The sequence below is a fragment of the Pelobates fuscus genome, chromosome 6 (assembly GCF_036172605.1).
Source record: "Pelobates fuscus isolate aPelFus1 chromosome 6, aPelFus1.pri, whole genome shotgun sequence".
NCBI classification, from domain to species: domain Eukaryota; kingdom Metazoa; phylum Chordata; class Amphibia; order Anura; family Pelobatidae; genus Pelobates; species Pelobates fuscus.
The window spans coordinates 3911401-3925800 of NC_086322.1; the positions used below are offsets into that span (position 1 = coordinate 3911401).

Consider the following 14400-nt stretch of genomic DNA (forward strand, 5'->3'; position numbering starts at 1 on the left):
TCAGCAGGGGCAATGGGTGCAAGGTACTCTCAGCAGGGGCAATGGGTGCGAGGTACTCTCAGCAGGGACAATGGGTGCGAGGTACTCTCAGCAGGGACAATGGGTGTGAGGTACTCTCAGCAGGGACAATGGGTGCGAGGTACTCTCAGCAGGGGCAATGGGTGTGAGGTACTCTCAGCAGGGACAATGGGTATGAGGTACTCTCAGCAGGGACAATGGGTGTGAGGTACTCTCAGCAGGGGCAATGGGTGCGAGGTACTCTCGGCAGGGACAATGGGTACGAGGTACTCTCGGCCGGGTGCGAGGTGCTCTAAGCGGAAAGGCCGCGTGCGAGGTATCACTCATACAGAGTTGTAAGGTTCTTGCAATGTTTATAAGATAATGCCAGGAACTAATGAAAGTATTTAGAAAATTGGGCAGACTAGATGGGCCGAATGGTTCTTATCTGCCGTCACATTCGATGTTTCCATGTTTGTTTTACTGGTATATTCTTCTATCCCATCTCAGGATACAGACATACAGAAGCGGATTGACCACGAGGTGCGGATGCGGGAAGGAGCTGTGAAGTTGCTGGGAGCGTGTACACAGAAGGAGCAGGCATTGGAAGCTGCAAAAAACCTTCTCATCTGTAACAACCGCATTATGACGTACATGTCCGAGTTACAACATCGCAAAGAGGAACAGGTTCTGCAACACAGCACACGCAGGTATTTATACAGTGTATGCATGGATTAGGGGGTCAGTCTCTCAAAGAAACAGTGTACCAATGACAATGTCATGTTTAAAGGAACACTACAGGGTCAGGAACACATGTATTCCTGACCCTGTAGTGTTAAAACTACCATCTAGCCCTTCTGGCATCCCCTTGCTCCCCTAAATATAGTAAAATCTTACTTTTGTTCAACTCTGCAGCTGCTGGCTTTGCCCCTGGTCTGCCTACTTGGCTGACATCATAAAAAGTGATTGGCTGAGACTGTCAAAGAAGGCAGATCAGGGGCAGAGCCAGCACAAGCCATACAGCTCTGGACAATCAGTATCTACTCATAGAGATACATTAAATCAATGCATCACTATGAGGAAAGTTCAGACACTGAATGTCAGTCACACTGTGCAGCACTGCCCCAGGAAGCACCTCTAGTCACCTAACCACCCGAAGGTCCTTCTAGTGGCTGTCTGGTAGACATACACTAACAGACATACACACACCAACAGACATACACACACACACATACAGACATATATACAAATTATTAATTAACATTTCCCACCCACCCAGCCTCCATACCTTTTGGGAAAGCTGGCATGGATGGGTCCCTGGGGACCAGTGGGGCTGCAGTGGGGCAGGCGGCTGTCTCCCTGTCACACGCGGCGAGGGAGCTGTGTCCTCTCTGCTCTGCTCCCTCTCGCCGCGCAGGCTGTCTACTGATGTTGGGAGCCGGAATATGACATCATATTCTGGCTCCTGGCATCAGCAAACTGCGCGCGAGAGAGCAGAGCAGAGAGGACACAGCTCCCTCGCCGCGTGTGACAGGGAGACAGCCGCTTGCCAGGGGGGTCCATCAGGTGGCCCCCACAGTGTACTAATGACCAGTCCCTCCCAGGGTCACAGAGTACTAATGACAGTGACATGTTTAATGGTCAGTCCCTCCCAGGGTCACAGAGTACTAATGACAGTGACATGTTTAATGGTCAGTCCCTCCCAGGGTCACAGCGTACTAATGACAGTGACATGTTTAATGGTCAGTCCCTCCCAGGGTCACAGTGTACTAATGACAGTGACATGTTTAATAGTCGGTCCCTCCCAGGGTCACAGTGTACTAATGACAGTGACATGTTTAATGGTCGGTCCCTCCCAGGGTCACAGTGTACTAATGACAGTGACATGTTTAATGGTCGGTCCCTCCCAGGGTCACAGCGTACTAATGACAGTGACATGTTTAATGGTCAGTCCCTCCCAGGGTCACAGTGTACTAATGACAGTGACATGTTTAATGGTCAGTCCCTCCCAGGGTCACAGTGTACTAATGACATTGACATGTTTAATGGTCAGTCCCTCCCAGGGTCACAGTGTACTAATGACAGTGACATGTTTAATGGTCGGTCCCTCCCAGGGTCACAGTGTACTAATGACAGTGACATGTTTAATGGTCGGTCCCTCCCAGGGTCACAGTGTACTAATGACAGTGACATGTTTAATGGTCAGTCCCTCCCAGGGTCACAGAGTACTAATGACAGTGACATGTTTAATGGTCTGTCCCTCCCAGGGTCACAGCGTACTAATGACAGTGACATGTTTAATGGTCGGTCCCTCCCAGGGTCACAGTGTACTAATGACAGTGACATGTTTAATGGTCAGTCCCTCCCAGGGTCACAGTGTACTAATGACAGTGACATGTCTAATGGTCGGTCCCTCCCAGGGTCACAGTATACTAATGACAGTGACATGTTTAATGGTCGGTCCCTCCCAGGGTCACAGCGTACTAATGACAGTGACATGTTAATGGTCAGTCCCTCCCAGGGTCACAGTATACTAATGACAGTGACATGTTTAATGGCCAGTCCCACTCAGGGTCACAGTGTACTAATGACAGTGACATGTTTAATGGTCGGTCCCTCCCAGGGTCACAGTATACTAATGACAGTGACATGTTTAATGGTCAGTCCCTCCCAAGGTCACAGCGTACTAATGACAGTGACATGTTTAATGGTCAGTCCCTCACAGGGTCACAGCGTACTAATGACAGTGACATGTTTAATGGTCGGTCCCTCCCAGGGTCACAGCGTACTAATGACAGTGACAGGTTTAATGGTCAGTCCCTCCCAGGGTCACAGCGTACTAATGACAGTGACATGTTTAATGGTCGGTCCCTCCCAGGGTCACAGTATACTAATGACAGTGACATGTTTAATGGTCGGTCCCTCCCAGGGTCACAGAGTACTAATGACAGTGACATGTTTAATGGTCGGTCCCTCCCAGGGTCACAGTGTACTAATGACAGTGACATGTTTAATGGTCAGTCCCTCCCAGGGTCACAGTGTACTAATGACAGTGACATGTTTAATGGTCGGTCCCTCCCAGGGTCACAGTGTACTAATGACAGTGACATGTTTAATGGTCAGTCCCTCCCAGGGTCACAGTGTACTAATGACAGTGACATGTTTAATGGTCAGTCCCTCCCAGGGTCACAGCGTACTAATGACAGTGACATGTTTAATGGTCAGTCCCTCCCAGGGTCACAGTGTACTAATGACAGTGACATGTTTAATGGTCAGTTCCTCCCAGGCTCACAGTGTACTAATGACACTGACATGTTTAATGGTCAGTCCCTCCCAGGGTCACAGTGTAATAATGACAGTGACATGTTTAATGGTCGGTCCCTCCCAGGGTCACAGTGTACTAATGACAGTGACATGTTTAACGGTCAGTCCCTCCCAGGGTCACAGTGTACTAATGACAGTGACATGTTTAATGGTCAGTCCCTCCCAGGGTCACAGTGTACTAATGACAGTGACATGTTTAATGGTCAGTCCCTCCCAGGGTCACAGTGTACTAATGACAGTGACATGTTTAACGGTCAGTCCCTCCCAGGGTCACAGTGTACTAATGACAGTGACATGTGTAATGGTCAGTCCCTCCCAGGGTCACAGTGTTCTAATGACAGTGACATGTTTAATGGTCGGTCCCTCCCAGGGTCACAGTGTACTAATGACAGTGACATGTTTAATGGTCGGTCCCTCCCAGGGTCACAGTGTACTAATGACAGTGACATGTTTAATGGTCAGTCCCTCCCAGGGTCACAGTGTACTAATGACAGTGACATGTTTAATGGTCAGTCCCTCCCAGGGTCACAGTGTACTAATGACAGTGACATGTTTAATGGTCGGTCCCTCCCAGGGTCACAGTGTACTAATGACAGTGACATGTTTAATGGTCAGTCCCTCCCAGGGTCACAGTGTACTAATGACAGTGACATGTTTAATGGTCAGTCCCTCCCAGGGTCACAGTGTACTAATGACAGTGACATGTTTAATGGTCAGTCCCTCCCAGGGTCACAGTGTACTAATGACAGTGACATGTTTAATGGTCAGTCCCTCCCAGGGTCACAGTGTACTAATGACAGTGACATGTTTAATGGTCAGTCCCTATATTATTATTGTATTAATAGTTTTATTCATAGCGATCCCAGCGTGTGTCTCCAAAATCACATCTATTGACCAGTTAGAAGATAAGACTTTAACACTGTCTGCTTGTGTTTGTTGTGTTAAAAACGCGAAATATTCTCCATTCTGTAATTCTAATAGATTACTGTAGCGGAATGGATGCTTGCTAGACTCTTTCCATTCCCCTTTTTCGTTTGTCTGTGCCCCTCTAATAAAATTTCCACCTTTTTGTGTGTTTTCCCCCTGTTATTTCATATGGTTCCTCTTTGGCCATTTGAGAGACTTCACACAAACGCGTTCTTTTTGTCTCCCGAACAAGGACCACCCCTGACACCAACCACTCAAGTGCGAAACCGCAAGGGAAACAATTAAGTGCTTCCCCTTGGTGGCCGCCATTTCATATAGCCGAACACAAGGCAGAAAGTATGGCGGCCATCTTGTCTCCCGAACAAGGGCAGCGGTACTTAGTCGTTGAGTGCCTGGAACACTTCGTCTAGGCACTCGCGCGAATGCGAAACCTTAGACTGCTGCCCGTTCCAGTTCCCAACCACCTACATGAACAACGTTCGGGAGATATGAACTACCGAACGGGGGTAGCATTTGTATCCAGGAATAAAGAGATTCCCTTGTATGGTATTAGCACAAGAACCTCACGAACAGAGACCGGCTAGGGCACCAGTTTCCCTGGAACTGTTTTGGGTTAGCGCCTCATGCCTGGCCGGTCAAAACTTTGACAAAATTCCATTCCCATTCTGCCAAACCGATCTGAGTGATTCTTAGATATGTTGGACACTCAGATCGGTGCTATCAGGGAATGTATTTTTCATGGGGTTCTGCGGTATGGTTGAGGTACTTTTGGGATACAGGCTTTTTTGTTGTATTTTCTGTACCTGAGAGATAATTAAATTAGATGATTTTTCTCAGGCAATTATCACGCAGGCACAAAGGATCTTGGGATTGAAAACCCTGCATTCTTGTATGTGAAACCCCTCGCATGGTACTAGGCAACAAAGCCGTGTAAATGACAAAGTTCAGTTGCACCCTCAGAGCTGTGTGTCGTCCAGTTGCTGCGGAGGAGGTGGGAGATTCTTGGAGAATATTACTTGTACCTGACTGTTCCCTTGGATTATTTTACTTGTTCCTGACTGTACTTAAGTGTAACCTGCGGAGGAGAGTCCCTGCTAGGACTCGGGTTCTGCTACAATTACTAATAAAGTTGATGATCATTTTTTCCAGGCCGTATGATGGAGGGGGTATAGATGACCGTGTGCCTTGTAAGGGGAAGCTTTCCATCTCAGGTAAGATACCATAAAATAGCCTCGCTCAGCGAGAAACGTATGGAAGGGATAATTAAATGTTTAACAGCTGTAAGGTGGAGAAGGCAGCTTTTTAGAAATGTGTTAGCGCAGGGTTCTGGGTCGTAGAGACCAGTTTGGGTCACTAATATAGTGGAAGGAGTCCTGTTGGTCACATAGGGGATAAGAGCTGCAGGAGAGGATAAGATGATTGGTTGAATAAACTGCTGTCTGGGTTTGGGGGAGCTTGAAGGACCTGCAGTCTGGGTTTGGGGGGTGGGAAGAAGGATCTACAGTCTGAGTTGGATGGTTGAAGGAGCTGCAGTATAGATCAGTGGGGTTGAAAGAGCTGCAGTCTGAGTCGGTCGGTTGAAGGAGCTGCAATATGGGTCGGGGAGGGGGGGGTTTAAAGAGCTGCAGTATGGGTCGGTGGGGTTTAAAGAGCTGCAGTATGGGTCGGTGGGGTTGAAAGAGCTGCAGTCTGGGTCGGTGGGGTTGAAGGAGCTGCAGTCTGGGTCAGTGGGGTTGAAGGACCTGCAGTCTGGGTTGGTGGGTTGAAGGAGCTGCAGTTGGGGGGGAGGATGCGAGGGAGATTTGACGGAGATGACATTGTTGGGAAGAGCAGTTTTCTTGATCAGAAGTGATTTTTTTTTTTCTTGTCCTCCACAGATCTGCGGATTCCTTTAATGTGGAAAGACAGTGAATATTTTAAAAACAAAGGAGGTGAAAATTTAACCTGTACATGCTTACTTACTGGTTGTTTATGTATCATGACATGCTTTGTTTGGTTGTGTGTCTCTGACTCTCTGGCAGTCTGTTGATCAGGCTCACTGTGTCTATGTCTGTCTCTCATAGTAAAGATCAAATGCAAACTGGGGGTACACCCAGAACATGCATCTTGCAGGAATGATGGTGCCGTTGAGACTAAAATATATACATACTTCAGATTAAGGAACTGCACACATAACAATACAGTTTTACATTTTATGAGGCTACCCAGGGCTGCCATCAGAAATTTTGGGGCCCTTGATACAGCTCTAGGTCTGGATCCCTGGAGACCTGCCCCCGAGTACACCCACAGAGCCTGCCCCAAGTCCGCCCAGAAGGATAATGTAACGGCACCCCCAGGCATAAAAGGGGTTAACAGCCGATTAGTAAATCTTCCCCTTCCAGAGACACAGGCACAGCTACTGCAGAACACCAAACTCCCAAACTGGATACAAGGGAATGCTCCAAACTCCCCAACTGGAACCTCACGAATAGCTGCTAGCAGCTGAACAGGAAAAGCACCCAAGCGGCTTACACTCCTGGCAATCAGTCTCTAACAGCATACAGTAAATCCCCCCCAAGAACGAGACAAAGCTCCATGTTAAGGGTCAAGCAGTGAACAGACAGAGCTGTGGGTTTATTGTTCTTATATACACATTAGTACAACCCACAGGGTTTTGGAAAACAACCAATAAACACGTACAATACACTCAGACACTCCCACACAAAATCCTCCCCTCTGCCTGTGATACAATTACCTTACACAATGGGTAATGTAATTATCACAAGCAGAGAAATACAGTTTTTCCACATTATTCATAACTTTAAAAGTATGCATCACATTCACATAAACTTACATTTTCAGTATCAGCATACTCCAAATACAAACATACGTCAAAATCATACAAATTGGTCCAGTGGTTCAAAAGACAGATCGTAGTCCTATTTGACCAAATGAAGCATGTCTTTTCTGCCCAAAACCAGTTCCACAGGGTCTTCTATCCTGGAGATAATTGGGAAGTAATCCAATTATCTCCAAGGACAGAGGCAAAACTCCATTAAGCACATGGCAGTAAAAAGACAGTAAAATACAATAAAATACACAAGGTTACATTTATTACATAAAATACAGACATGCAACATATCCCCAGATATCTTAGGTCTCAGCACACATTATTGCTGAATAGCGCTCAGACCACACACATACAGTTCAATTGCCATGGAGCCAAAGTCTTTCATTATACGAATGGGCTCCATGGCATAGCTATCTTTGGTATCACCGCTCAAACAGGGCAAGCACCGAATGACCCGGCTTTCATGTCTTTGCAGGGGAAAATCAAGTGTTTCAACATGGGGCCATAGTCTAAAGGCAGCAGGCGGGCAACCAGGCTCCTCCAATGCACAGTGGCGAGATTGGTCTCGTCACAGATAAAGTGTGTGTGTGCGTGTGTGTGTATACTGGATGTAGAATGTGTGTAGTGGATGCGGTATGTGTGTCATGGATGCAGTGTGTATAGTGGATGCAGATTGTACGTTTTGTGTAATGTATGTAATATTTTGTAACGGACCGTTTCACTTACAAGAGGATAAAACCCAGTTTAGGTGATATCTCCCTTTTCCATAGACCAGCAGCTACTGCAAGCACCCGAACCGAACTGCAAACTGTACGAATTCACCCACCCCCGAACTGGAAACACACGAATCCTGGAATCAGCCAAACAGGAAAAGCATACAATCCGCTTACACTCCTGGCAGTCAGCATACAATTCAATTCCCCCAAAAACAAGACGACACATCGGTTTGAGGGTCAAGCAGAATCTGAGGTGCTGGCACACCCAGCCTGGTTTTTATTGCAGTTGTTACAAATACAGGTCCGCCCACAGGGAGGTATAAAACAACCACTCATACATCAGTTACATCCCACATATTCCAACTTTAATAACTCGGAAACCATACATAAAAATACATATCCACAATCAATCCATTCAGGGGAACAACATATTAAAAAATGGCATGAATCAGACCAGGGGTTCAAAAGTTAGTAAAGTATCTTTTAAAACCCCTGCCAGCATGGCTTTCCGGCTCAGACCGGTTTTACAGAGCCCTCTCTCCTGGAGAAGTAATCCAATTACCTCCTAGGACAGAGACAGACTCAATTGAGCACATGGGGACACAAAGACAGTAAAACACTTTAAAATACATAAAGTCACTTTTTACACATAACACACAGACATTTCACATATCCCCAGATAGCTGGGATCTGAGCGCACAAAACTACCGAATAGCGCTCAGATCCTATTCACACAGTTCAATTGCCACGGAGCCGAAGTCTTTAACTACACAAATGGGCTCCATGGCATAGCTATCTGGGTTAACACATTCACATGAAGTCGGGTCCATAGTCCAAAGGCAAGAGGCTGGCAACCAGAATCCTCCAATGCAATGTGGCGAGATTGGTCTCGTCACATGTTTGTATGCATTAGATGCAGAGTGTGTTTGTATAGTGGATGTAGTGTGTGTGTTTGTATAATGGCTGCAGAGTGTGAGTTTTTGTAGTGGATGTTGTGTGTGTGTGTATAGTGAATGTAGTGAGTGCAAAGTGTGTATAGTGGGCATAGTGAATGTAGTGAGTGCAAAGTGTGTATAGTGGGTCTAGTGTGATTGTAGTGAGTGCAGACTGTGTATAGTGAATGTAGTATGTGTAGTTAGTGCAGAGTGTATAGTGAATCTAGTGTGTTTAGTGAGTGCAGAGTGTATAGTGAATCTAGTGTGTTTAGTGAGTGCAGAGTGTGTATAGTGAATGTAGTGTGCTTGTAGTGAGTGCACAGTGTGTTTAGTGAATGTAGTGTGTTTAGTGAGTGCAGAGTGTGTATAGTGAATATAGTGTGTTTAGTGAGTGCAGAGTGTGTTTAGTGAGTGCAGAATGTGTATAGTGAATGTAGTGTGTGTAGTTAGTGCAGAGTGTGTATAGTGAATATAGTGTGTGTGTAGTTAGTGCAGAATGTGTATAGTGAATGTAGTGTGTTTAGTGAGTGCAGAGTGTGTATAGTAAATGTAGTGAGTGCACAGTGTGTATAGTGAATCTAGTGTGTGTGTAGTTAGTGCAGAATGTGTATAGTGAATGTAGTGTGTGTAGTTAGTGCATAGTGGGTATAGTGAATATAGTGTGCTTGTAGTGAGTGCACAGTGTGTATAGTGAATGTAGTGTGATTGTAGTGAGTGCACAGTGTGTATAGTAAATGTAGTGTGTGTAGTGAGTGCACAGTGTGTATAGTAAATGTAGTGTGTGTAGTGAGTGCACAGTGTGTATAGTGAATATGGAGTGTGTAGTGAGTGCAGAATGTGTATAGTGAATGTAGTGTGTTTAGTGAGTGCACAGTGTGTATATTAAATGTAGTGTGTGTAGTGAGTGCACAGTGTGAATAGTGAATGTAGTGTGTGTAGTGAGTGCACAGTGTGTATAGTGAATATGGAGTATGTAGTGTGTGTAGTGAGTGCAGAATGTGTATAGTGAATGTAGTGTGTTTAGTGAGTGCACAGTGTGTATATTAAATGTAGTGTGTGTAGTGAGTGCACAGTGTGTATAGTGAATGTAGTGTGTGTAGTGAGTGCACAGTGTGTAGTGAGTGCACAGTGTGTATAGTGAATGTAGTGTGTGTATAGTAAATGTAGTGTGTGTAGTGAGTGCACAGTGTGTATAGTGAATGTAGTGAGTATAGTGTGTGTAGTGAGTGCAAAGTGTGTATATTTTTATTGTATTCCCCCCTTCCTGCTTCTTACCTGGCCAGTGAGGGGGGAGATCACATTCCCTGGTGGTCCGGTGGCATGGTGGAAGGAACCAGCCACTGTCTGCACACTGCAGAGGGGGCCCCAGCACACTTCGTGTTCACTTTCCAGCTCCTCTCTGTCTAACTCTCACGAGACCGGCTTGCGTTCTGTGTGGAGCGTCGCCATGGTAACCCGTGGCAACGCTCTGATGGCTGCAGGGCTCACGAAAGTTATAGAGAATCTGGAAAGGTAAGAACTGAGTGTGCTCGGCCCCCCTCTGCAGTGGGGCGACAGTGCAATATATATCGCAGAAATCGCTATTGTAGCGGATTGGTACCGGGCTGTCCCACGACATGTATGAGAATAAGTGTATTTGGTCATATGGCTGGTTTAATGTGTATGTACATGTATAGAAAGCATGGTATCCGGGTATAATGACAGTTAAATGTATGTAAAGAATTGTATTCCTCTAGTTGTTCGGTAGAATCATTCAAATAAAACAAGGGAATGAAACTACCGAACAACCAGACCACCCAGGAATGAGTGTGCCTCCAATTACCGTTTGCAACAATGTTGCAAACAGGTAATTGGCAATCAGTGCAGTGTGGTCTTTGTCCTCTGGGTGGCCGCCATTCGGGAAACAAACACGTGGCGGCGGCCATCTTAAACTACCGAACAGCGGTGTTTTGCCGTCGAGTGTCTGGAACTAAAATCGGACACTTGACTAGGCAAACACCGCTGAGACCTCCATACTTCCAGAAATTCGTATGGAAACTACCGAATGACCCGCCGTTCGGTAGAAAGAGCCCCATAAACAAGGGAATTCATTCAAACCCTCTCCAGGCTCTATAACACAGGCAATTCGCCTGTTTTCATTCCCTTGTTTGTGACCGACCGCAGGGCCAAAATGCATGGAACTGTTTTCGGATACTTTACCCATGCGGTCGGTCAAATCTTTGGAACCCCATATCTCACGAACCATTCATCCGACTGGGCTAATTTTTAAGTATGTTGGTCCCCCAGAATAGAGCTATCTGGGGATGTTGGATTTGTGGATGTACCCCAAGTATTTAGGGTACATCCAAAACTCGGGGAAAACTGTGTACACAATAAGGGGATTATGATGCTAGAGGAGGGGAGGAGATCTGTGGGAGGTTACTACTTAGAGATTGGATAATGTCTTAAGTGATAGAACCTCCTCCCTTGCATGGGAGAGGGCTTTATAAGGAACTGTGAAATAAAGCTAGTTAGTTCTACTCCTGAAACTGTGTGTCGTCCAGTTATTGGGATTGCGATGGGGATACTGCTGTATTACTTTACCTGCTGGAAACCTTGCCTATGGACTTAACATCACCTTGTTCCTGAGCCTCACTGGAATCTCTAGTGGAGAATAGCTGTGCAAGATCGGCTCTCCGCTACAGCTATATACATGCATAGGCGTGCGCAGCCTATTGCATTAGGGTGTGCACCATGAAGCACAAACACGCCGCATGTGTATATATTTATTCTATTTTTATTTTTCTATTTTTACTATATATATATATACACACACACATACACTGCTGTGTGTGTGCTGCTAGTGTGCTGTGTGAGGGTGGTGTTAGTGGGATGTGTGGGTGAGGGTGCTGGTAGTGTGCTATGTGGGTGAGGGTGTTTGTGTGGGTGCTGTTTGTGTGTGAGGGTGCTGGTAGTGTGCTGTGTGATGGTGTTTGTGTGTTTGTTAGGGTCCTGTTACTGTGCTGTGTGTGGGTGCTGTGTGTGGGTGCTGTGTGTGAGGGTGCCGTTTGTGTGATGGTGCCGTTTGTGTGTGTGATGTGTGTGGGTGTCGTGTATTTGTGAGGGTGCTGTTTGTGTGTGTGTGTGTTTGTGAGGGTGCTGTTAGTGTGCTGTGTGTGAGGGTGTTGTGTGTTTGTAAAGGTGCTGTGTGTGTTTGTGAGGGTGCGGTTAGTGTACTGTGTGTGAGCGTGCTGTATGTGTCTATGTGCTGTGTGTGTGTGGGCTGTATGTTGGGAGGGATTGTGGAGGTGGGGGCAGATTAGTAAATATCCCCCCTCCCTACCTTATGTAGGGAGGGGGGATCCTTGCTGCCATGTGCCATCCCTGGTGGTCCAGTGGAGAGTGAACTCTAGCCTGCGGAGCTAGAGTTAACTCTCGCAAGATCTGAGTGTTGCCGTGGCAATGCTCAGATCTCGTGAGAGGGACCTGGCAGAGCTGCTGTCTAGAGCTCCCCGGGTCCTCTCCTGCCTCCCTCCATGTTGCTGTGGGTTGGTGAGGTAGATCTTTGATCTCCCCGCCAGCCCATGGAGGCTAAGAGCAGAGCCGGCACTCAGATAGCGCCAACTCTGCGTGAGCCGTCAAGGGAGATCCGGAGATCTCCAGAGAAGTCCTGGGGAATAAAGTGTGGGATCTCTTTTCCCACCCCACCCCCCCAAAAAAATATACACGTGTGTGTGTGTATATATATACTGACACACAGATATATATATACGCATGCACACACATACTCAGACACACACATACATTCACAGACACACACACACACTCACAGACACACACTCACAGACACACATACACACACTCACAGACACACACCCATACACTCAGACACACACATACTCACAGACACACACATACTCACAGACACACACACTCACAGACACACACACTCACAGACACACTCACAGACACACACTCACAGACACACACACACACCCATACACTCACAGACACACACACACCCATACACTCAGACACACACACTCACAGACACACACTTACAGACACACATACACTCACAGACACACACTCACAGACACACAAACACACACACATTTATTCACAGACACACACATACATTCACAGACACACACACATACATACATTCACACACACACACACACACATACAAATAATTATTTTTTTATTAAAAAAATGTCCACCCAGCCTCCCTACCTGGAGTGCTGGCGTGGACTTGTCCCTGGGGTCCAGTGGGTCAGATGCCTGTGTCCATCTCAGCCGCGGCGAGGGAGATGTGTGCTCTCTGCTCCCTCTCACCGTGCGGGCTGTCTGCTGTAGCTGGGAGCCGGAATATGACGTCATATTCCGGCTCCCAGCATCAGCAAACAGCGCGCGGCGAGAGGGAGCAGAGAGCACACAGCTCCCTCGCCGCGGCTGAGATGGACACAGGCATCCGACTGGGGGGGGAAAGTGTCCTTCACCTCTTGCTCCGTCCCCCCCCCGCCATGACAGGGGGAACATGGGGGCCAGAAGGGGGCATTTGGGGGCACTGAGTGCCCGCAGGAACAGCGTTCCTGCTCAAATAAAAGTGCAGGAACGCTGTTCCTGCAGGACTCAATACATAAGCGTGCCGCGGGGATTAGGGTGTGCCCAGGCACACCCGGCACACCCCGTGCGCACGCCTATGTATACATGTACACACATGTGCACGTCATGGAGGCCCTGAGACCGACTGCAATCACCGATCTCAGTAAACAAATATGGGGATTCAGTTCCACCAAAATCACTTTAATTGTTTCGTTTGGACACTGCATTTTTTTGAATTGCGTTTAACATTCATTTTGCTTTCTAAATACTAACAATGCTCTTCCAACAGATTGTTTAAATACACTTTAGCTTATTTAGCTCTAGCCCTATTTCATTTGTCTCCCATGTTGGAGTTAGTGTAGGATCCACGGATATTGGGGTACTGTGTCGTAATTCGTGTAGAACCCCCTGATATTGGGGTACTGTGACGTAATTAGTGTAGGGCCCACCGATATGGGGGTACTGCTACGTAATTAGTGTAGGATCCACCGATATTGGGGTACTGTAGGACCCACCGATATTGGGGTACTGTGACATAATCAGTGTAGGACCCACTGATATTGGGGTACTGTAGAGCCCACCGATATTGGGGTACTGTGACGTAATTAGTGTAGGATCCACTGATATTGGGGTACTGTAGGACCCACCGATATTAGTGTACTGTGATGTAATTAGTGTAGGACCCACCGATATTGGGGTACTGTGACGCAATTAGTGTAGGACCCACCGATATTGGGGTACTGTAGGACCCACCGATATTGGGGTATGTGGCGAAACCGACCTCGCCACGTGTCCTTGGAGGGGGCTGCTTGCCCGCCTCTTGCCTTTGGACTATGGACCAGACTTTATGTGAATGTGTTAACCCAGATAGCTATGCCATGGAGCCTATTCATATAATGAAAGACTATAGGAAAGACTTTAGCTCCATGGCAATTGAACTGTGTGAATAGGATCTGCGCGCTATTCGGTAGTTTTGTGCGCTCAGATCCCAGCTATTCTGGGGATATGTGAAATGTCTGTGTGTTATGTGTAAAAGGTGACTTTCTGTATTTTAAAGTGTTTTGTCTTTCTGTAACCATGTGGT

General features: G+C 46.9%; 1 protein-coding gene across 3 annotated transcripts in view; it reads left to right on the forward strand.

The window, feature by feature from the left end:
• RTKN (rhotekin) overlaps window positions 1-14400 on the forward strand; it is a 179467-nt gene that overhangs the window by 86729 nt on the left and 78338 nt on the right. For all 3 annotated transcript variants that reach the window (XM_063457516.1, XM_063457515.1, XM_063457517.1), the window contains exons 2-4: window positions 508-707; window positions 5398-5459; window positions 6126-6179. In XM_063457516.1, the coding sequence (XP_063313586.1) occupies window positions 508-707; window positions 5398-5459; window positions 6126-6179 (316 nt within the window). The remainder of the gene's footprint in view (window positions 1-507; window positions 708-5397; window positions 5460-6125; window positions 6180-14400) is intronic.